The 24,506-nt window shown below is 35.9% G+C and overlaps 1 protein-coding gene across 2 annotated transcripts in view; it reads left to right on the forward strand.

Annotated features, from left to right (window-relative positions):
* LOC123542996 (uncharacterized) overlaps positions 1-23,095 on the forward strand; it is an 82,145-nt gene extending 59,050 nt beyond the window's left edge. For both annotated transcript variants that reach the window (XM_045329054.2, XM_045329055.2), the window contains 6 exons: positions 1,568-1,623; positions 2,425-2,623; positions 3,133-3,238; positions 4,546-4,660; positions 5,668-5,822; positions 6,564-23,095. In XM_045329054.2, the coding sequence (XP_045184989.2) occupies positions 1,568-1,623; positions 2,425-2,623; positions 3,133-3,238; positions 4,546-4,660; positions 5,668-5,822; positions 6,564-7,682 (1,750 nt within the window). In that variant the 3' untranslated portion in view covers positions 7,683-23,095. The remainder of the gene's footprint in view (positions 1-1,567; positions 1,624-2,424; positions 2,624-3,132; positions 3,239-4,545; positions 4,661-5,667; positions 5,823-6,563) is intronic.
* Positions 23,096-24,506: the final 1,411 nt, after the last annotated feature.

A 24,506-nucleotide genomic window follows, 5' to 3' on the forward strand; every position in this document is an offset into this window, starting at 1 on the left:
TTGACCATCAAAGTCGACACCAGGAGAAACAATCCCAGTAACTCTGATTTGAATTTTGACAGAATTATGTCCTTTTTATGCTCCCGAAGGGAGGCATATAGTTTTTGAACCGTCTGTCGTTCTGTCCGCAATTTTCGTGTCCGGTCCATATCTTTGTCATCCATGGATGGATTTTCAAATAACTTGGCATGAATGTGTACCAAAGTAAGACGATGTGTTGCGCGCAAGACCCATGTCCGTAGCTCAAAGGTCAAGGTCACACTTAGACGTTAAAGGTCATTTTTCATGATAGTGCATTGATGGGCGTGTCCGGTCCATATTTTTGTCATCCATGGATGGATTTTCAAGTAACTACGCATAAATGTGTGGCACAGTAAGACGTGTCGCGCATAAGACCCAGGTCTAGTTATTTCAAAATCCATCCATAAATGACAAACTTACACTAACTCAAGTAAGGTCAAGGTCACACTAACAAAATACCCATTTTTGATAAGTCTTTCCCACTGACAGATAATTTTATGACCTTGACCCCTGAATGACCTTAATCTTGAAGATCCAATTGTCCTAAACTCTAACATCGGCCATAACTATTCATTCAAAGTGCCATCGGGGGCATGTGTCATCCTATGGAGACAGCTCTTGTTTAACTTAGATTTTTTTTGTTAAATTTTTTTGATAAAGTCGAATATCGCTGTTACTGTTAAAGCTTTTGGCTTGAAACTCGAAATAGTTACTTAGTATCAAAGTCTACACCAGGAGACACAATTCCCATAACTCTGATTTGAATTTTGACAGAGTTATGTCCCTTTTTAACTTGGATTTTATTTTACTGGCAAAGCTCTAATTCAGAGTCAAGCACTGAGAAAAGTCAAGTGTGCTGTCTTATGGACAGCTCTTGTTTTTTCATTTGTGTATATCCTTATTAAAGTAAAGAAAACATGAATCTTTTGAATTGCTATGCGTGGGTGACTAATTTACATAGATTTCACGGTTAAATGATTTTGTAATATGAAAATGAAAATTATATTTCAGACTTAATTTATTATTTAGTTGATAAATATTAGCTGTATTAGAATTGTTCACCTTCTTTTTCTTCGCATTCACTGCTTCTTATATTGCTCTGAAAATACCGTGTATAATTCTGTAATCAAGAAAGCTTGTGACAAAAATCTTCCGGTACTTAGCTCTATAAACATATAGTTTCTTCTGTCATGGAAATATACACCTGTATTCAGTGCATTTATTCTAGACATCATTGCATAATTGAATTTTCTTGAAAGATTTTAGAGGAAATTGATACTGGAATAGATATCATTATTTAATAGCATATTCTTTATTTCTCTGTCATGAATCTATGAATTGTTGCAAGCGTTTGATTTAGTGCAGTGCTGCATAATTGTGCATCAAGCGATTAACTGAATGATCATTAATCTGTTTGAATAAGAACTAATAGCTTTGACTTATAAGTGGATAAGTGCATTTGGGCTAACATTTTGGTAAAACCAGAGGCCCGTCTTATAAGTGAATGAACTTATGAGTGAGAAAATATTTAATTTGTATATTACAGTGCTCCTGTTGGTATTGGTGTTGTGAGTGGCGGGGAATCTGACCTATCTCAGGATGGTAAATGTATATTTATATATTTGATTTGTATCTAGAAATATGCAAAAGTAATTCAGTGGAGATGCTACATGGACATAGTAGCAGATGTTTGAAATTTTTATGCCCCCCTTCCAAGGAGGGGTATATTGTTTTGCAGATGTCGGTTGGTATGTAGACCAATCTGTTTCTGATGATAAGTCAAGAATGCTTGGGCCTATGATAATGAATGTTGATAGGGAGATTTGTCCTAACCAGCAGATGATTTTATGATCAGTAGGTCAAAGGTCAAGGTCACAGTGACCCTGAACAGTTAAACAGTTTCTGGATGATAACTCGAGAACACTTGGGCCTAGGATCATGAAAATGGATATGGAGGTTGGTCATGACAAGTAGATGACCCCTATTGATCTTGAAGCCAGTAGGTCAAAGGTCAAGGTCACAGTGACCTGGAACAGTTAAACGGTTTCCGGAAGTTAAAAAGCTTAGCATGATTGTTAATATATCAGAAATGTAATTCTGTAGTATTCCCAGTACAAGGGCAGATCAAGATGAGATATCTATGACTGATATAATTGAAAACTAAGGGACAGATCAAAACATTTTGGGACATTAATTTTGATAAAGTGAAACAGCTGCCTGCTCTAGCATCATTGACTCCAGTAACTGGGCACACTGGAGCATTTGTTGTGTTTCCTAGGTTGTATCTTTTATATTAGGATGACCTGAAACCCTTGATAACTAGTATTTTGCTAATGACTTTGCAACCCCATGCTACATTGTTTTACTGTATTTGAATTAGCAATTTGTAAATTTATTTTACAGCCAGTTTTAAAGGCTCTATGGAAGTTGGCCTGGGAACCCCTGCCAGTGCAGAACTATCACCCATCAGTCAACAGTCTCCTAGTTGTATGAGCCCAATGAGTCCGGGGGCAAGTCCACTTTCTTCTGGGGTAAATAGCCCAGTCACTGGAACTATACAGCAGACAGTCAAGTTAAAAATACACAGTAGAAGGTTCAGAGAGTAAGTGCTTTAAAGTCTATTTCAAAGTTTTAGATTGTAATAAAGTTCTGGATAAAGTCTGTTCTATTTATGGCTGTACTTAATTGTTTGTATCAAATTTTCAAGTATTGCAATTTAATTCTAGATAAAGAGGAGGTAATTTTGTGACACTTTTACAAAATAGTATGTTGTGTATTTTTGGCTCTGTTTATACTGGTAGTCAGTTCTACTTTTCAAAATATTGTAGATATTGCAACAGAGTGGGATAACCATGAAAATAGTCCATTTTGTATTACGGTTTCTACTTTCCAGATATTGCAATCATGTTAATAGTCTGTTCTGTACAATTACTTCCATTTATAGTATGTTCTACTTTTCCAGATATAGCAGTCAGCTGGAGGTAATCCTGTAAAAAGTCTGTTCTATACTGTGGCTTGTATTTATAGTCTGTTCTACTTTTCCAGATATTGCAATCATATTAATCTCTGTTCTGTACAATGACCTATTTATAGTCTGTTCTACTTTTGCAGGTATTGCAATCAAGTTCTAGATAAGGAAATAGATAATCATGTGACAGCTCTGCTGCAAGATCTTGTCAGGTTCCAAGATAAACAATATCACAAAGACCCAGTTAAGGTAAAAAACCTAATTTTTACCTGAAAAATATTAAAGCACTTTCCTTTACTATATAAGGCGTAAAAAAATAATTGTTTGTTTCCGGTATCCCGACCTACCTTAAATTTTTGGCCCAACCCTAAATGTTTTTATATTTTTTTCAACTTTTAAACAAAAAGTTGCAAAACTGCACTTTTTATGCTTTAAACATGGCCAGTGATGTTAGAAATCAACTTACTGATACTCTAAAGGCATTACCCCCTAAATTGCATTCATTTTTTGACACAAAAATAATTTCCGAAAAGTCTCCTTTCATAAAAGAAATCCAAAAAAAAAAAATTTCTGACCTACCTACCCTAATTTTTTTGAGCATGTTACCGGAAACAAAGATTTTTTTTTAAGGGGGGGGTAAGCGAAAATTCATTTTAGCTGAAGTTTCACTTTGATTTTACAGTAAATTGACACAAAAATGGTCATTTATTGCTGATTTCACCATTTTGAAGATGGAAAATTAGCAAGCTTTGGATATGTATGCTAATTTACTTGAACATTGGAAGCTGATTTAATTTTTGCTAAGTAATTGCATTGAGTCTTATATACTGTGAAATCATACTTGTGTCTAGAGGATTTATTTCCATTTCTTTCATGATTAGGGTCAAAGAATTCAGTTCTAGTGAACAGAAAAAAAAAGCACAAAAAAAAAAACCCTCACTTCATCTTCATATTTTGAAAAACATTTTTGTGCCCTAGTGAAAAGATACATTTTGATGAAAACTAAGCATTTCTTTTGCAATGAAATTGATTTTTTGTGACCTTGCACACTTGGCATTCTTCTTGAGAATTTTAGTGTTTATTACAGAGTTATGGCCCTTAAAATAGCCAAAATAGTGGATTTTTTGTTTGTGATGCTCATAGCTCAAAATATATATGGTATAGAATAATGAATCCGTTTCATAATATTTTTTTTGAGGCTATACCCCATTAAGACTGCAAACATTTGAATGATTTCCCCTTATTTGTGACAAATGTAACAGTGGGGGGCACACCCTGTGTCCTACAGACACATTCTAGTTTTCACAGTACATTGTATTTAATTACTCCAAACATCGTATGTCTTAAATACGAAATACTGCAGGCTCAAGCAATTGATGATGCCCTAGATCATTTTCTGTGTTTTGACGTCTGGAAACCCAAGGTAACTCTGACATTTTCCTTATTCCCTTGAGATTTTGAGCAATCAATATTTTCACTGTATTCACAACATCTACTGCAAAGATTTTACTTTAAAAAGCAGCTATGGTAACAAATTATTTTCTCCAAAATTTCAGGCAAAAGCTAAAAGAAGATTTGTTCTCGGATTAAGGGAGGTTACCAAACATCTCAAGCTGAAGAAAATAAAGTGTGTGGTTATCTCCCCTAATTTGGAGAAAATTCAGTCAAAAGGTAAGTTTTGTCATGCATAATATAAATGCAGTAAATATGATTTACATATCCTGGTACAAAGTCTTTAATGACTGTCTCAGTAGCCTAGTGGTAGAGCTTTCATTCCTTTTGAGGGAGGTCATGATTTTGCTAAATGGCCCTATCGTACATGGTAATAGTAGCTTCCTCAATCCATGCTAAGCATTAAAAGGATAGGACTTGGACTCCTGTCAGTCTGGTCTCATAATGGGACTTGGTGGAGTATCATATCATGTGTCTAGTGAGGCAGCACTATAAAATTGGGCAATATACTTACTGCTACAAGTAGAAACCATGGTTTATATCACTTAAAATTTTTAAGCCGACCTAAAACCCAAACAAGCACACAGAAGGCTTTTGTGAAAAATTTAAATGATTTCATAATAAATGCAGTTCATCCTGTTAACTCAGTAGGTTGAGCACAATTAGTTCGTTTTGTTTGTTTGTTTGTTTTGGGTTTAACGCCGTTTTTCAACAGTATTTCAGTCGTGTAACAGCGGGCAGTTAACCTAACCAGTGTTCCTGGATTCTGTACCAGTACAAACTTGTTCTCTGCAAGTAACTGCCAACTTCCCCACATGAATCAGAGGTGGAGGACTAATGATTTCAGACACAATGTCGTTTATCAAATAGTCACGGAGAACATAGCCCAGCCCGAGGATCGAACTTGCGACCCCGCGATCCGTAGACCGACGCTGTACCTACTGAGCTAAGCGGGCGGGTCGTGGGCGTGGCTTCGTTCCCCTTGACGATTAGACAAACCTGAAAGAAGGGTTTCATCTTCCGCCTAAGTGTCAAATGAAGTTGTCACTTCTTAGGAACAAGTCGGTACTGATACTTGGAACACTAGTTAGGTAATGGAGCACCATTGCATAAAAGTATTGTAAAGACTGTTAGAAATATTGTAATGTCTTAAAGTTTCATGTCTAAGTAGCAATTGGTATTATGAAACTTAATTGTGAATAACTTTTAAGAAAAATGTCTTTTAGGTGGCCTTGATGATGCCTTGAATTTAATCCTGGAATTGTGCAACGACCAAAAAGTGCCATTTATCTTTGCCCTTGGGCGTCGGGCCCTTGGACGAGCGTGTGCTAAATTAGTGCCTGTTAGTGTAGTTGGAATATTCAACTATGAGGGTTCAGAGGTAAGTGCCATTTTATAGTTTGCTGTCTTCGAGGCCAGTTTAGCTGCTGTCTTTGAAATCCGTCTGCCTACCATCTTTTAGACCTGTCTGTCTGCCATCTTTTAGACCTGTCTGCCTACCATCTTTTAGACCTGTCTGTCTGCCATCTGAGGATCCTTGATGACTGTCTCTTTGCCATCTTGGAGGCCTCTCTGTCTGCTGTCTTTGAGATGTATGTCTGCTTATCTTTTAAGCATATCTGTGCTTGCATGTCCGTTTGCCATATTTTAGGCATTTGTCTGCTGTCTTTGAGGCATGGCTGTATTCAAGACATGTCTGTCTGCTATTTTTGAGGCATGGCTGCTATCTTCAAGGCATGTCTGTGCTCTGTCTTTGAGGCATATCTCTTTTTGAGAATTGTCCGACAGTTTATCTTTGAGGCTTGTCTGTCTCTAACTTTTGAGGTATGTTTGTCTGTGAGCATGTTTCTCTGCTATCTCTGAGGCACGTTTATTATTATAACACAGTTTGTTTGGCCATCACTAATGTCCTGAAATTTTTCTATTGGAGAAAAAGATTGCCTTTTATTTTGAATGTAATTGTTTGTTTGGCCAAAACTAAAGTTTTATATGATAACAAAATTAAATGATTTGTCAGTAAGTGAAAGAAGTATTTGTTCTTTTTCAGGAAAATTTCAAGTCCCTTTGTAGCATTTTTGAATGATTTGTCAGTAAATGAAATGAACTGTTTGTTCTTTTTCAGGAAAATTTCAAGTCCCTTGTAGCATTGACAGAAAAAGCAAGAGATGCATACAGGGAGATGATTGTACAGATAGAGAAAGAGATTGCGGAACATCCTCCGAGAACTTGCATTCCAGGCGTGCCACATATCTTTGCTCACATGGGACATTCGCGTACACCAAGTGGTTGTAGCGTTATATCATTTACGTCTAGTATTTTATCCGAACCAATATCCGAAAATTATCCACACTCCGAGCCAGAGACTGATAATAGAGGTTACGAAATAGAAAAGGAAGATGATATTGATGATGATGGTGATAGATATAATGATGATGGAAAGGATCCGTATGAGGCGGATGATGAACGGGGCTACCACAAGACCAAGAAAACGAAAAAGATATATTCAGAAAACAGTAAAACTGAAGGATATGTAGAAGGTAACCATAAATCTGAAGGTGATACTCAAAGGGAAAATACAGATGTTAATGGAAATAGGTTTGATGAAAATGAGAAACTTGTAAATTGCAACTCGGTGGAGAATAAAGACCAGGGGGAGATGGAAAAAACATATGAAAATGAATTAGATAGTGATTCTGATGATGAGGATGATATTGAAGACGGAGAGGATAAATGTGATGATGGTGATAATGTTGATAATGATGAAAGCGATAATGATTCAGACTTTAACTCATGTGATAACAATAGTGATGATGTTCAAACAAATGAAGATGAGGACACTGTTGAAGCCCTCCCAACGTTTATAGATTCAGTTCATCATTTCGATCTTACTGAAATTTTATCGCAACATTCTTCAAAAACTATGGAAAATGGTGAAGATGTGATGTCGACCCATTCCTCAAAAACTACTCATTCGTCAAGAACTTTAGGAGATAGTAGCGGACTTGCAGGGGACAAAACCTGCAAGAAGCTAGATATGAAGAATGTGGATAAATCGGGATCATTGTCCATAAAGGCAAAATCAGGGGTAGACAAGGACCTAAAAGAGCATAGGACAAGATCGTGGGTGAAAGAAGCACAAAATTTCAACTTTAACGATCAGATGGACTCGCCAAGAGAATCTGAAGAAAACGCTGTTGAGGTTAAAAATGTTTCTATTGAGTGTTTAGATGCAGTTGCATGAAATGGATTTGAAGAAGATGCTGCTGATGTTGAAAATCTTGAATGGAAATGTGAAGAAAATTTGAAAGATTCCATGGTTGCAGGAAAAAAAATGAATGATTACTGTAACAGTAAAAGAAAGAAAATGTTTGGAAGTTTTGTTGATACTGGGTAAAAGGAAAAAGGTTGTAAAATAGAGAAAGAAATTTATTTGGAAAAAAATGAGATTGTAGAAAGAAATTTATTGGGAAAAAATGGGATTGTCTACTTAAAGCTACGTAACGCGATGGATTGAGTATGAGTGTTACAGCTCCATGCACAGATCACAAGACTTAGAACAGGACTAGATAGTTAAATGTTGAAAGTGATACAGTGTTTGGAAGAAAATGGAAAGATACTGACTGAATGGCGAACAGTGCAGATCATGATCAGACTGCATGTATGTGCAAGCTGATCATTATCTACACTGGTTGCAAAGGCAGAATCAATCATGTCCAGCATGATAAGGGTTAAATGTATAAGAATGTAAAATTTCTTCACAGAAAATGACTTATGAATTTTCCATGATATTTTTACGTAAAAAAATTCTATATTACCATTTGTACATTAATATTATTTAGATAATTTTCTACAACTTCATAGAAAAGGACTTTGATATCAAAAGAGCTTTCATTAGTTTGTCTAGAGTGTTATTTGGTCATGTATAAAATCATAAGTTTTTATTTTTTCATGTGTGTTCAGTAGCAAATTTTTTTATGATTTAATCAAAAAAATTATTTTAGGTTTTATTATTTATTTATTTTATCGAAGTCCAGCAAAAATTTGCTGCCGAATTAGTTGGGTCTCTTGAAATAACTGTAGATAGTAGATTTACCAGTACATATAAACCGTTTAGTTTTAAGGTTGCCATAACAACATTTATGCTTCCATATCGTATTCTGTATGTGCTCTGTTGGCAGTAAGTTGATCTTTTAAGGCTAGTGTTACCATGCACGCCTTCCATTTGCCGTATAATTTTCTTCATTTAAAGGTGGGTGTTAGTCTATATAGGCCTTCTTGTTAATTTTGTCATAATAATATCCAATCAGTTCATGTTTCATCAAAGAGCCACACACCATCTGAAGGCAGTGTTAGCTGTAAGCAAAAATGACATACTGAATCTGCTAAAACCAAACTGACAGGAAGGTAATTTAGATACTTGGCAGATGAACCAATTACGTACAGTCATAGTCTGTCCGCTTAGCTCAGTAGGGAGAGCGCAGATCTACGGATTTCGGGGTGGTTAGTTCGAGCCCTGGGCGAGGCGTATGTTCTCCGTGATGATTTGATAAAAGACATTGTGTCTGAAATCAATCGTCCTCCCCCTGATTCATGTGGGGAAGTTGGCAGTTACTTGCTGAGAACAGGTTTGTACTGGTACAGAATCCAGGAACACTGGTTAAGTTAACTGCTCACCGTTACAGAACTGAAATACTGTTGAAAAACGGCGTTAAACCCAAAACAAACAAATACAGTGAGACCGAGTTCACTGGAACTCGACGGGACAAGAAAAATTTGTTTATCTGTAGGTTTGGGCATCGAACAATACATTATATAGGTATTTTACCAGGAACCGATGATTAGTCCGAGCGAAGGGTAGTGTTCCAATTAACCCAGCGAATTAACTCAGTTCGAGTCAACAAAGTTTGACTGTCGTATATGATAAATAGAAGGGGGTCATATTTCATGTATATGTGTGTGTGTGTGTATAAATGGCAAGTATAGGTTTTGTACATGTAGATATAAAATAATCTTAACCCTGTTGGCAAAGGGAGGATAAGTGCATTGAAATAAAGAAGTACTTGCCTTTTTTTTGTGTTGAGGTTAAAGAGTATAAAATGTTAACTTAATGTCATGTATTTTATGATTTTGTTTAAGTAGATATAATTTGTTAAAATATGTGAAAAGAATTAACAAAATTTGAAAAGCTATGCAGGAGTTACATATCATAAGAAATCAATTCATCAGATTTGTTAGCCCACCATCATCAGATGGTGGGCTATTCAAATCACTCTGCGTCCGTGGTCCGTCGTCCTTCCGCCCGTCCGCCCGTCCGTCCGTCCGTCCTTCCGTTAACAATTTCTCATTATCGCATCTCCTCAGAAACTACAAGGGGGATTTTGACCAAACTTTGTCAGAATGATGTATTGGTACCCTAGTTGTGTCCCCCTGAAAATCAGACTGGTTCAACAAATTTTATTTCATTACAAGTTATGGCCCTTTGTTTAATTCTATAATTTACATAGATTTATATAGGGAAAAACTTTGAAAATCTTCTTGCCCCAAACCACAGAGCCTAGGGCTTTGATATTTGGTATGAAGCATCATCTAGTGGTCTTCTACCAATATGATTCAAATTATTTCCCTGGGGTGTAATATGGCCCCGCCCCGGGGGTCACATGGTTTATATAGACTTATATAGGGAAAAACTTTGAAAAGCCTCTTGTCCAAAACCACAGGGCCTAGGGCTTTGATATTTTGTATGTGACATCATCTAGTGGTCGTCAACTAAGATTGTTCAAATTATCCCCCTAAGGTCAAATATGGCCCCGCCCCGGGGGTCACATGGTTTACATAGACTTATATAGGGAAAAAATTTGTAAATCTTCTTGTCCAAACCACAAAGCCTAGGGCTTTGATATTTGTAATTTAGCATTGTCTAGTGGTTCTCTACCAAGTTTGTTAAAATTATCCCCCTAGGGTCAAATATGGCCCCGCCCTGGGGGTCACATGGTTCATATAAACTTATATAGGGAAAAGCTTATAAAACTTCTTGTCAATAACCTACAACATTCAAATTTGGACCACATGTATGGTTTTGAGTGGCAAGATGAACCTTGACATGAGTTGATGTTGATTTTGACCTAGTGACCTACTTTCACATTTCTGTAGCTACAACCTTCAAATTTGGATCACATGCATAGTTTTGTGCACTGAAATAAACTTTGACCTTGACATTGACCTAGTGACCTACTTTCACATTTTTGAAGGTACAGGCTTCAAATTTGGACCACATGCATAATTTCGTGTTCCGAAATGAAATTTGACCTTGATTTTGACCCAGTGACCTACTTTCACATTTCTCAAGCTACAGCCTTCAACTTTGGACCACCTGCATGGTAATTGTACCGAAACAAACTTTGACCTTTACATCGACCTAGTGACCTACTTTCACATTTTTGAAGGTACAGGCTTCAAATTTGGACCACATGCATAGTTCTGTATTCCGAAATAAAATTTGACCTTGATTTTGACCTAGTGACCTACTTTCACATTTCTCAAGCTACAGCCTTCAAATTTGGACCTAATGCATGGTTTTGTGTACCGAAACAAACTTTGACCTTTACATTGACCTAGTGACCTACTTCCACATTTTTGAAGGTACAGGCTTCAAATTTGGACCACATGCATAGTTTTGTATTCCAAAATAAAATTTGACCTTGATTTTGACCTAGTGACCTACTTTCACTTTTCTTAAGCAACAGCCTTCAAATTTGGACCACTTGCATAGTTTTGTGTACCGAAATGAACTTTGACCTTAAGATTGACCTGATGACCTACTTTCAGATTCCTGTAGCTATAGGCTTCAAATTTAGACCACATGAATAGGATTGTGTACTGAAACAAACTTTGACCTTGATATTAACCTAGTGACCTACTTTCACATTTTTGAAGGAACAGGCTTCAAATTTGGACCACATGCATAGATTTGTGTTGTGAAGTGAAATTTGACCTTGATTTTGACCTAGTGACCTACTTTCTCATTTTTCAAGCTACAGCCTTCAAATTTGGACCACTTGCATAGTTTTGTGTACCGAAATAAACTTTGACCTTAAGATTGACCTAGTGACCTACTTTCAAATTTCTCAAACTACAGTCTTCAAAATTGATGCACATGCATAGTTTTGTGTACAAAGAACTTTGTCCTTGAAATTGATCTAGTGACCTACTTTCACATTTCTCAAGTTACAGCTTTCGAATTTAGACCACATGCACAGTGTTGTGTACGGAAATGAAATTTGACCTTGAGCTAGTCAGTAAGTCTTGAAATTTGGAACACACAAAATTGACACATTGGTGGGCGCCAAGATCACTCTGTGATCTCTTGTTTTTTAATAGATGTTTTTTTTTCGCTACACACAGATTTTAATTAGTTAATTAGTGGTTTTGAACATACTGAATTTTTTCTACAGTTGATGGATGGTGTTTTATAAATAGGTTTAAACTTTAGGGATAATTTCGCACCAAGGCAGGTGATGTTTTCAGTTAACTGTATATATTAATGACTTTATAGAAGTTTGTGGTTGACCATTCTGCCAGCAGCAAAACAATTTAATACATACTCATAAGGTTTAATGTTCCATATAAATCCGTAGATGTTATATAACTAAAATACTGTTCTTATAAGGTCACATACAAATATAAAAATAAAAAGAAATTGAGATTTTGAAAGACATTTCTTTTTTTTTCAAAGCAAAATTGAAATTATAGTACAGTGAGATAAAAACGTATCTGTGCCTTTTTACGTTAAAGAAGGAGCATTTTTTTAATGATACGTTTCTCCATTTATTGCTGTTAAACATGTGGTGTATAGAAATATATTATGGGCTCTGTGAGTCTTGGTGTGACAGGGAAGTGTTCAGCAAAGTTACCTCTTGCATGTAATTTCTTTACTGAGTTATACATAAACTAAAACCTTTATGTCTCTGACTTCTTATTGCTGTTGTTGCAACAATCCCACCTAGAATGTGCTGTTGTGTTTTCACTTCTGTTTAACCCTTACCCTGCTGAATTTCCATAATGAACTGGTCCATCTTTCAGTTTGGACTTTACCATTAATTGTTAAAAGGGGTGAATACCAAAAGGATACTGACTGAATGGCGAACAGTACAGATCTTGATCAGACTGCATGGATGTGCCAGTGCGCCTTACATGCGAGAACATACAGTATATTTGCTATAACTGAGCTCGTTTGAATTGTAAATAAGTGAGTTATAACCTTTAAATTTACAACAATGTGTTCTATAACTCCTCCATGCCATGACATGATTACTTCCCTTTGTTTTGAGTTGTTTTCTGTCCGGATTGTTGATTTCTGTTTTTCACCAGAAATGTTTAGTTCGGTCTTTCAGTTTGCTGTGTGTAAGATTGGTTTATTTGGTATACGTATGGGCAGAGAATATAACTTGAAATAAATGTTTCAGGTTTGTAAACCAGTACATCGTAATTGGTGTAGGTGATACACATTGTACTGTGGAATTACAGTTTTGGACTGTCATTGCACGAGGTTTTTGATACTTATAAATATTTGTAGGTGTGCAATTTAAATTGCTCCAAAATGAAGAGTGTATCCCCTACACTTGGTTTGCCTACATTGTATGTGAAAAATGAGCAGGGTTCATTTTGAGAGGATGTGACTTGTCTGTATACTCATTGCATTGTTAAACGGTAATTCTGTTAAAGGCTGGGGTTTTTTTAGAAGAGACAGATATATGATTATGTAGAACAGCATTTATGGCCTAAACAAGTGTTCATATTCTCCTCCATAGGCGCTTTCTTTTATCTGTCTTCCTTTTTTATACACCCGTTTTTAAAAAAAACCAGACGTATTACGTGGTGGTGTGTCTGTCTGTTATAATTTGTGTCTGGAGCATAACTTTATAAACTTTAAAGGTATTGACTTTAAACTTGGCATATAGGTAGATGGCAATGAGGTGATGTGCAGAGGTAAAAGGTCAAGGTCCGTCCTCCTCTGATAAAACACTTTGGGCGTATATTGCCCCTCTTGGTGAAGCTCTTATTTGAGTTTTATTTCTTGTAAAATGTCTGTGCTGTTGAACTTGCAAGGATTCTTCATTGTATTGATTTGTATTCATTCATAACTCAGAATTTTCACCTCAAAAAAGTAGCAGATGGAGCTCGTTCAAACTCCACATAGGTTATCAGTTAGTCCATAAAAAAGTACCATATATTCCCTTATAATTGTCCAGGAGAGTGTTACAGAGGGGTGGGGGGGGGGGGGGCATTTATTAAGGCCCCAAGAATCCAGGTTATTTCAGATGATGATATCATGAAAGAATTATGATTCTTCCATGTTGATTAATATTGGCATGTTACTATAGGAAATTAGTAAAGACTGATATATGACTATACTATACACCTGCATGTATATACTGACTAATGATAATAATAATAACGACTTTATTTATAGAGGCGACACAGTTGGGCAAGCCCAGTCTTTCCTGTGAGCCTCTTAAAACTTGAAATTAAGTTTTTTTTGGATTGTTTGATTGAATAAAATGTCTTGTCTTAGAGTGTCTTAAGAGTTTTAGCCAATGATTAAGTCGATACTATAATATCTTTAACTCCTGGTCTTTAATTTTTTAAACTGTGCAATTTAAGGTCTTTAGCCTAGTGCTCTAGCTCGTACTACAGTAAAAAATGTTTCTTAAAAGATCAGATGAGAACAAAAAGTATACATTTAGCGATTTACCTAGGTGAATGGTTGCAGTATACTTGTGTTTCATTAGTTAACTTTTCATAGTTCATGACTTACATAAACACTCACAGATCTCAGATCATGTTCACCGTAAATATAACGTTGTATATAATATGTGTAAACTGTATTTTTGTTTTTTTTGTAACAAAGATGGCTTGTATTTAACTGTTGTTGACCTTTTTATGTATATTTAATCGACATAGTAATTGTTTTCATATTTTTTGCGAGGAATTTAACCAAATTAACATTATTTTTCTTAAAACAGAGTAGTTTTTGCAGAGAAGCACTGTGATATAAAAATAATAAATGAGCCGCACCATGGGAAAACCAACATAGTGGGTATGACAAGCATGGATCCAGACCAGCCTGCGCATCCGCGCAGTCTGGTCAGGCTCCATGCTGTTCGCTTTTAAAGCCTATTGGAATTGGAGAAACTGTTAGCGAACAGCATGGATCCTGACCAGACTGCGCGGATGCGCAGGCTGGTCTGGATCCATGCTGGTCGCAAACCCACTATGTTGGTTTTCTCATGGCGCGGCTCAAATGTAGATAGTTGCAAGAGACAAATGAACCTGGCTGTAATGTTATAAAAGTGAGGTTGGGGACCAGTCTAAAAACTCCATCAGCTGATTGGTTGATCATGAGCAAGATTTTGAAATCGACCAATGGCAAAGCTTCATGGTGAGACTGGTTTCCAATTACAGTTTCATAACTTTAATTGTTGTCTGGTTGTTTTTGCAGAAATGTAATATATAGAAAATACATGCATAAGTGCTAAAATTATAGAATTAGTTTTGTCTATATTTTCAGGGTACTGTAACAAAAAAATTATACATGTATATGATTTTTTATAGGTATAGAATTTTTGCAATGTCTTATCACAAGCAAGTATTGGAAACCAAATTCTTTTTCTATGATGAACAAAGAGTTGACTGCTTGAATTTCTAGCCTGACTGTCATAAGCGAAATCAGGAAGAACACTATTTAGTTGAATCGACTAGTTCAAAGTTTTTACTAAAAACTTATAATACACTGTTAGGTTAACTGTTATATAACTGAAATACTGTTGAAAAACAGTGTTAAACCCAAAACAAAAAAGCTTACTTCTGAAATAACACATTTTATTTCCATCAGCCTAAAGCGACTACCTGCCAATAGCAGCAATATTGTTTCGCTCCTCTGACTGGCTGTTTGACTACATTAATAAATTTGCAAGCTGTACTAAAAGTGATTTTTGATAAAAAAATTACTTAAAGTTTAACTTGAAATTGCAAAGATTTGTACCCACAAAAAATCTGGTTTTACGGTAATACTGTAAACATTGGTATTTTGTAGGATATGATGTTCCTAGGTACTCTGGTTACCCATGAGTCTGGGAATGATTCTGTGTGTGTGAAATATTCACCGCACAAAGATACCTTTGTTTACAGTATATCCTACAATTTTGTAATATGTGTATTTTTATTGTACAAAATATAAAATCTTGTTAAAAATGATGAATATTGAAGAGGTTGCGATCTCAATACTTGTACATGTTTATAATAATCACTGTCTGCTAAAATTGGTTTAGTAAATCTGATCCAAGTACAGATTCAGTTTCAGGATTTACAATGTACATGTACATTTTGAATGTGTACAACAAAATTGTAATGTTTTCTGAGTTTTGGCATAGAAATTATTGAAGTAAAGAGTACTTGTACAGGTATGCAATCACAACCTCTCCATCAGTGGTGCTGAAGCCATTGAAGGTGCTGGAGCCATTGATGTTGCTGGATTCATCGATGCTTGAGTGAGCATTGTTTTACTGTTATAGCGGTATGAAATCTTAATACAGTCTATAACAAAAGTATTTAGAAGTGTGGACTTTAGATATCATGACCTCCTTTTAGAAACGTATACTTTCCCTTTGTCATCATTCAGGGTTTTGACATATTTTTTTGCAGGATACTGTATTGTCTATTCAAGCAAGACTTGCAATAGATGAACTTGACCTTAATATATTTCAGTTTCAGTGAAATTTTTTGTTCAGGAATATGTTGACTTTATGAAATTATGTCCCATTTTTGTTTGCTGTACTTAACTGCCTGGTTTTCAACTAATTTATTTATTAGCCCACCATCATCAGATGGTGGGCTATTCAAATCACTCTGCGTCCGTGGTCCGTCGTCCTTCTGTCCGTCCGTCCGTCATTCCGTCCGTCCTTCCGTTAACAATTTCTCGTTATCGCATCTCCTCAGAAACTACCAGGGGGATTTTGACCAAACTTTGTCAGAATGATGTATTGGTACACTAGTTGTGTCCCCCTGAAAATCAGACTGGTTCAACAATTTTTGAATGAGTTATAGCCCTTTGTTTATTTCTATAATTTACATAGATTTATATAGGGAAAAACTTTGAAAATTTTCTTGTCCAAAACCACAGAGCCTAGGGCTTTGATATTTGGTATGAAGCATCATCTAGTGGTCCTCTACCAAGATGATTCAAATTATTTCCCTGGGGTCTAATATGGCCCCGCCCCAGGGGTCACATGGTTTATATAGACTTATATAGGGAAAAACTTTGAAAAACCTCTTGTTCAAAACCACAGGGCCTAGGGCTTTGATATTTTGTATGTGACATCATCTAGTGGTCTTCTACTAAGATTGTTCAAATTATCCCCGTAGGGTCAAATATGGTCCTGCCCCGGGGATCACATGGTTTACATAGACTTATATAGGGAAAAACTTTGAAAATCTTCTGGTCCAAACCACAAAGCCTAGGGCTTTGGCATTTGTAATGTAGCATCATCTGGTGGTTCTCTACCAAGTTTGTTTAAATTATCCCCGTAGGGTCAAATATGGCCCCGCCCTGGGGGTCACATGGTTTATATAGACTTGTATAGGGAAAAGCTTTTAAAATCTTCTTGTCAATAACCTACAACATTCAGATTTGGACCACATGTATGGTTTTGAGTGGCAAGATGAACCTTGACATGAGTTGACCTTGATTTTGACCTAGTGACCTACTTTCACATTTCTGTAGGTACAGCCTTCAGATTTGGACCACATGCATAGTTTTGTGCACTGAAAAAAACTTTGACCTTGACATTGACCTAGTGACCTACTTTCACATTTTTGAAGGTACAGGCTTCAAATTTGGACCACATGCATAGTTTCATGTTCTGAAATGAAATTTGACCTTGATTTTGACCTAGTGACCTACTTTCACATTTCTCAAGCTACAGCCTTCAAATTTGGACCACATGCATAGTTTTGTGCACCGAAACAAACCTTGACCTTTACATTGACCTAGTGACCTACTTTCACGTTTTTGAAGGTACAGGCTTCAAATTTGGACCATGCATAGTTCTGTGTTCCGAAATAAAATTTGACCTTGATTTTGACCTAGTGACCTACTTTCACATTTCTCGAGCTACAGCCTTCAAATTTGGACAACTTGCATAGTTTTGTGTACCGAAATGAACTTTGACCTTAAGATTGACCTAGTGACCTACTTTCACATTTCTGTAGCTACAGGCTTCAAATTTAGACCACATGCATAGGATTGTGTACCGAAACAAACTTTGACATTGACCTAGTGACCTACTTTCACATTTTTGAAGGTACAGGCTTTAAATTTGGACCACATGCATAGATTTTTTGTGTTCTGAAATGTAATTTGACCTTGATTTTGGCCTAGTGACCTACTTTCACATTTCTCAAGGTACAGCCTTCAGATTTGGACCACTTGCATAGTTTTGTGTACCGAAATAAACTTTGACCTTAAGATTGACCTAGTGACCTATTTTCACATTTCTCAAACTACAGCCTTCAAACTTGATGCACATGCATAGTTCTGTGTACAAAGAACTTTGTCCTTGAAATTGATCTAGTGACCTACTTTCACATTTCTCAAGCTACAGCTTTCGAATTTGGACCACATGCACAGTGTTGTGTACGGAAATGAAATTTGACTTTGAGCTAGTCATTAAGTCTTGAAATTTGGAACACTCAAAAATGGCACATTGGTGGGCGCCAAGATCATTCTGTGATCTCTTGTTACTTAATGTATATTACTAATTTGATGAAAAATATTGTACAAATATACTGGGGAAAAAAAACGGCAGACATTTATTTTTAATAGGCTTCAGAAGTATTTTTGTAAACCTCATTAAAATTTAAGCTGCACCATGAGAAAACCAACATAGTGGGTTTGTGACCATCATGGATCCAGACCAGCCTGCGCATCCGCACAGTCTGGTCAGGATCCATGCTGGTCGCTTTCAAAGTCTATTGCAATTAGAGAAACTGTTAGCGAACAGCATGGATCCTGACCAGACTGCGCGGATGCACAGGATGGTCTGGATCCATGCTGGTCGCAAACCCACTATGTTGGTTTTCTCATGGCGCGGCTCAATTTTTAGCTCATCTGATTTTTTGAAAAAAAAATGATGAGTTATTGTCATCACTTGAGCGGTTGTCGGCGTCGGCGTTGCCTGGTTAAGTTTTATGTTTAGGTCAGCTTTTCTCCTAAACTATCAAAGCTATTGCTTTGAAACTTGGAATACTTGTTCACCATCATAAGCTGACCCTGTATAGCAAGAAACATAACTCCATCTTGCTTTTTGCAAGATTTATGGCCCCTTTTGTACTTAGAAAATATCAGATTTCTTGGTTAAGTTTTATGTTTAGGTCAACTTTTCTCCTAAACTATCAAAGCTTTTGCTTTGAAACTTGGAATACTTGTTCACCATCATAAGCAGACCCTGTACATCAAGAAACATAACTCCATCTTGCTTTTTGCAAGAATTATTGCCCCTTTTGGACTTAGAAAATCAGTTTTCTTGGTTAAGTTTCATGTTTGGTCAGCTTTTATCCTAAACTATCAAAGCTATTCCTTTAAAACTTGCAACACTTGTTCACCATCATAAGCTGACCCTGTACAGCAAGAAACTTAACTCCATCCTGCTTTTTGCAATATTTATGGCCCCTTTTGGACTTAGAAAATATCAGATTTCTTGGTTAAGTTTTATGTTTAGGTCAACTTTTTCTCTTAAACTATCAAAGCTATTGCTTTAAAACTTGCAACTCTTGTTCACCATCATAAGCTGACCCTGTACAGCAAGCAACATTACTCCATCCTGCTTTTTGCAATAATTATTGCCCCTTTTGGACTTAGAAAAATCATTTTCTTGGTTGAATATTATGTTTAAGTCAACTTTTCTCATAAACTATCAAAGCTATTGCTTTAAAACTTGCAACAGTTTTTCACCATCATAAGTGGACACTGTACATCAAGAAACATAACTCTATCCTGCTTTTTGCAAGAGTGATGGCCCTTTTTAGACTTAGAAAATCATGGGTAGGACAATATTTCTATTATACAAAAAAAATCAGATGAGCGTCAGCACCCGCAAGGCGGTGCTCTTGTTATTTCTTTTTGCAATCATTTAATGTGTATAAATTTGTGTTATGGTTATGTACATTTTTCATGTCCAATTGTGTATTATAATTATTGTCAATGTTGGATTATTTTGCATCTTTGTTACATACTGGCGAATATAATATGGGTTGTTAAAAGGAAAACTTATGTGTGTCTTGTGTTTATATGCACATACAGTAGTTTCACAGTCAGCCTATTCTCAGTATATTATCCGTGTTGAGTGTCGGAAAATATTTATGATTTATCTAATCACTTTTGTTTTAACCGTCTTTTTCGGTCATTTTACCATTCTTTTTTTAAAACCTGGACTGTTGTTCATAAGTTGTTGGTGTGTCTTTTGAAATGGTCTTTGTTATCATTGCAATATATCAGTACAATATATTTATTTAAAAAAAGGGGTATTTGAAAGATACATGCATGTATAAATGTATATTAAAATTGGTCTTGTGTAAGGAGTGGTCATTATAGACTTAAGTTCAAAAAGTGAGACTTGGACTGTATATGAAAAATTGACTTCTATTTTATATGAGAGAGAAGGATTCTAACTTTTATATGAAAAAGAGGATTCATACAGAATCGTTGTAGTGCATGAAAAAAGAGAATTTCTGGTAATTTTGTGTATGAAAACTTTTTATCTGTATGTATGGTTTTTTTTCCATACCGACAAGGCAGTGACATTCATTTTTGTAGGGTATAATTACAATATTACTTAATGTTAAGGAAGAAGGGTTTAATGTCCACTGCAATATGTAAGCCTGTATTAAAGGTGGGTTTGGACCTCACTTTGGGCTTAAATTCTTTATGTAGAATAGATCCAACTTGCTTACAGAAGGTTTGTTGATCTACCCACAATCGCCTGCCCATACCTGTCACAATGCACGGAGGGGCATCTGGGGTCTTCTTCGACCATCAAAATTAGAAAAGTTGTTATATGACCCAAACTATGTTGCTCTGACAATAAACCCAACAAAATCAAAACAAACAAAAAAATATAATTATTTTCCCCCTGGAAACCAATACATAGTATTTGATGTATGACCTGGTGCACAGTTGATATGACAATTAATGTATGTGCTATTATGATACCATTTAACCTTTACCCTGCTAAATTTCTAAAATGGACCAGTCCATCATTCAATTTGGGTAATATCATTTATTATTCGAAGGGGTGTTCACTGAAAATTTTCTGACTGAATAGCGAACAGTGCAGACCATGATCAGCCTGCAAGGATGTGCAGGCTGATCTTGGTCTGCACTGGTCGCAAAGGCAAAATCACTTGCCGGAGGCAGGCTAAAGGTTAATACGATTTTCCATGTAATACATAACAAATGATAATTCTGCAGTCCCTAGCAGTTATTGTAGTAGGCAGTCAGAAAAAGTGCGATATGGACCTTTTCGGTCCACTCTACATTTTGGTTTGACTGCCCTTTGCGTGAAATGTAAAGGTACCTCAGTTCCACCAGTAATTTGTTAAGTAATAATTATTCTGGAATTTTTGCTGTCATACCAATGACAGGTACGAAAAGTATTCGAAGTCACAATTTTAATTTCAAACTTTCTACAGAGAATACAGTCCTGTTGGTATTTGATTTGTATTGAAATCAAGCCCAGTTGACCAAAATAATCTGGTATATCTGACTATAATGCAGTAGACTGTATATGAAGACTTACTTCAGGTACATTTTGGCAGCATATTGGACTTAATTTCTATACACATCTGTTATTTTGGACATGTATGAAAAGGTCTGGGGAAAATTCAGAATCAGAAACTAAATGTAATTTACATAGTTATGCTCTAATTTTACTGTGCAGCTTGCAGTTTTCAGTCTTATTTACCGGTATTATCCTAGAAAATATTTTAAAGCAAAACAAAAAGGAAAATTCATGTGGTGAGGGGGAGGGGGAAGGCGACTAGTGTTGGTCAACACTCAAGTTACCAGATTATGGGTTAAATAATGTTAAAAAAGTTTGTACAACAAGTTAATAGGGGAGGTGAAGCGGTTTCTTCTCACTGACTAAACTTCACACAAAACTATATAGGATCTAGGTTTCCCTACAAGATTTTATGTAAGTCATCGCTTGAGTAGCATTCACGCTTTTATGTACTTTTCCGTTTTTAGCTCATCTGATTTTTTGAAAAAAAATGATGAGTTATTGTCATCACTTGAGCGGTTGTCGGCGTCGGCGTCGGCGTTGCCTGGTTAAGTTTTATGTTTAGGTCAGCTTTTCTCCTAAACTATCAAAGCTATTGCTTTAAAACATGCAACAGTTTTTCACCATCATAAGTGGACACTGTACATCAAGAAACATAACTCTATCCTGCTTTTTGCAAGAATTGTGGCCCTTTTTAGACTTAGAAAATCATGGGTAGGACAATATTTCTATTATACAAAAAAATCAGATGAGCGTCAGCACCCGCAAGGCGGTGCTCTTGTTAAATGTGGATCCATTTTTTTTTCATATTTGCATGTCAGTACCTGAAATGGTGTAAAATAACCATAAATTGTGACTTGATTGTTTGGTGTTAATGCGTGCAGTAATTGGAAAGCATGGTTTTTGGTTGGTGAATTTTTTCATGCAACCAAATTTTTTACCCTGGTATGTTACTGTGGATTAGGTCAAGATTTGCAGTGAAAATTCCCATAAATTTACATGATCAGATTAACTTATGAATTTAGGACATTCTTAAATATACAACAGTGTTATCTCAAAAAGGAACGTGCTAGTACGAGGCACAAAATCTTAAAAATTACAAACCTTAAATTTAAGGTTGTGGACCGGTAATGACAATAGGCAAATTACATTTTCTCCATAGGTGATTTTGGCATTCTCCAACATATTTGCACTGGGCCTCATTTGCATCTGAAAAATTCCCGGACTGCCTAACGATATTACGTTATTATATGAAAATTGCCGAGTTTCATTACAGGCCTACTACCTTAAAGTTAAAAATAACTTGAAAATGACCAGATCTGCATTATAGCCAGTTGTAAACGTCTGCCTGGAATGAGCATTACATTGAACATAAGTCACATTACACTAATGGCAGTAAAAGGTCATAGAATAGTAATTTTTGTAAGTCTTGCTACTTACATTACATATGAGGATTTTTCACATTTAACATATGGTCACATTACACTAATGGCAGTAAAGGGTCATAGAATATTAATTTTTATCAGTTTTGCTACTTACATTACATATGAGGATTTTTCATTGAATTTTTATTATCACATTACTGTATACTGTATAATACAGACAAGCAGCTCAGTGTCTTTTGTTTTGACTGGATTCATAGATACATTGCGTTTCTATATTATTTATATATATATATATATATATATATATATCAGAATTTTTTCCCCTTTTTGTGTTAATTGAGTGATTTACTATATATAGATGAAAATGTTTTCTTTGTCTCAGCTTTTGATGCAAGCCTATTCTACCTTAATGTTGAAATAAACCATTATATGAAAGACTTTGGTGTTACCTCAATGTTTTTATTTCGATGTAATTGAGATGTGAAATCAAAATTTGTAGTCCTGTTTGGCGGCATATAACCTATACTGTGTTGGTGCGCCGTAAAACCCAAATCAAATCAAAATCCAAGTATTAGTTGCTTCAAACCTTTGGCCAGATGTCCCTAATTGCTCAAGTGCTCCTATATATTAGCCATTTGTGTGAAGACTTCAATACTCTGTGTTGTGATGAAGCTTTGGTTGTATGACACAAAAAATCCATGTCATGGTTTTAGTTTTCTTGGTCTGATGGCACAAATATGATTCAGATAAATATTATTGGTTAGACAACTTAAAGATTAATGCTCCCTCTTAGAAGACTTGTTTCCCTTTAGGGACATGACAATTTTCAGTGTTAGGGGATATCACCCCTTACAACCTTAAACCTTACCATGCTGGAAATGATTGGTTCTGCCTTTGCGACCACTGTAGATCATGATCAGCCTGCACATCCATGCAGTCTGATCATGATCTGCACTGTTTGCCACTCGGTACCTTTTTGGTAAGCACTCCTTTTAACAGTTAATGGTATACTGTCCAAATTGGAAGATGGACAAGTTCATTATAGAAATTTTGCAGGGTAAGGGTTGATGACCAGTTGTACCAAATCCAAAGTGTCTTAAGTGTTATATTGTGAAAATCCAAGGCTATAGTTTTATCTGTTGGTAAATTATGGTACAAATGAGTTTACTTAAAAAAAGCCTTAATATACATGTATTTGCAGGTTTGCAAAGTACTGATAATTCCTACAGGAGTTATAAACTCTGCAACAATTAATTGAAGTAGGAAATGCCCTAGACATTATGCTATAAGGATTCATACTAATCCTTTCTATGAGATTTCATTGTAATTTGGCAAGGGATTAAGGAGATCAGTCACAGGAAAGAATGTACATGTAGACATTGTATGTAATATTTTAGGGGCCACAACTCGGTAATTTGGCAAGGGATTAAGGAGATCAGTCACAGGAAAGAATGTACATGTAGACATTGTATGTAATATTTTAAGGGCCACAATTCGGTAAAAATCACTAAACCATGTAGTATTATGTTAAATGCGCAACTAGGCTTAAATTTACTAACGATCGTTCTTGTGATATGCAAGAAAAAATATCAGTCATGTGTTTACGAATCGGATAGAAATATCCATCCCTCGGCCACCTGTGCATGGGCGGTAATTCGGCAAGCCTCATTACCGCCCAATGTGCAGGTGCCCTCGGGACGGATATTTCTGTCCGATTCGTAAACACATGACAGATATTATTATTGTCGAATCGTAATAATACGATGTATGTACTTGAAGAACAATTTCACGAGGGCATAGTCCTAGTGAATTATACATGCGGCGTATTGACGATTTGTATTGTTGAAA

This window comes from Mercenaria mercenaria, chromosome 19 (genome assembly GCF_021730395.1).
Source record: "Mercenaria mercenaria strain notata chromosome 19, MADL_Memer_1, whole genome shotgun sequence".
Lineage (NCBI taxonomy): Eukaryota > Metazoa > Mollusca > Bivalvia > Venerida > Veneridae > Mercenaria > Mercenaria mercenaria.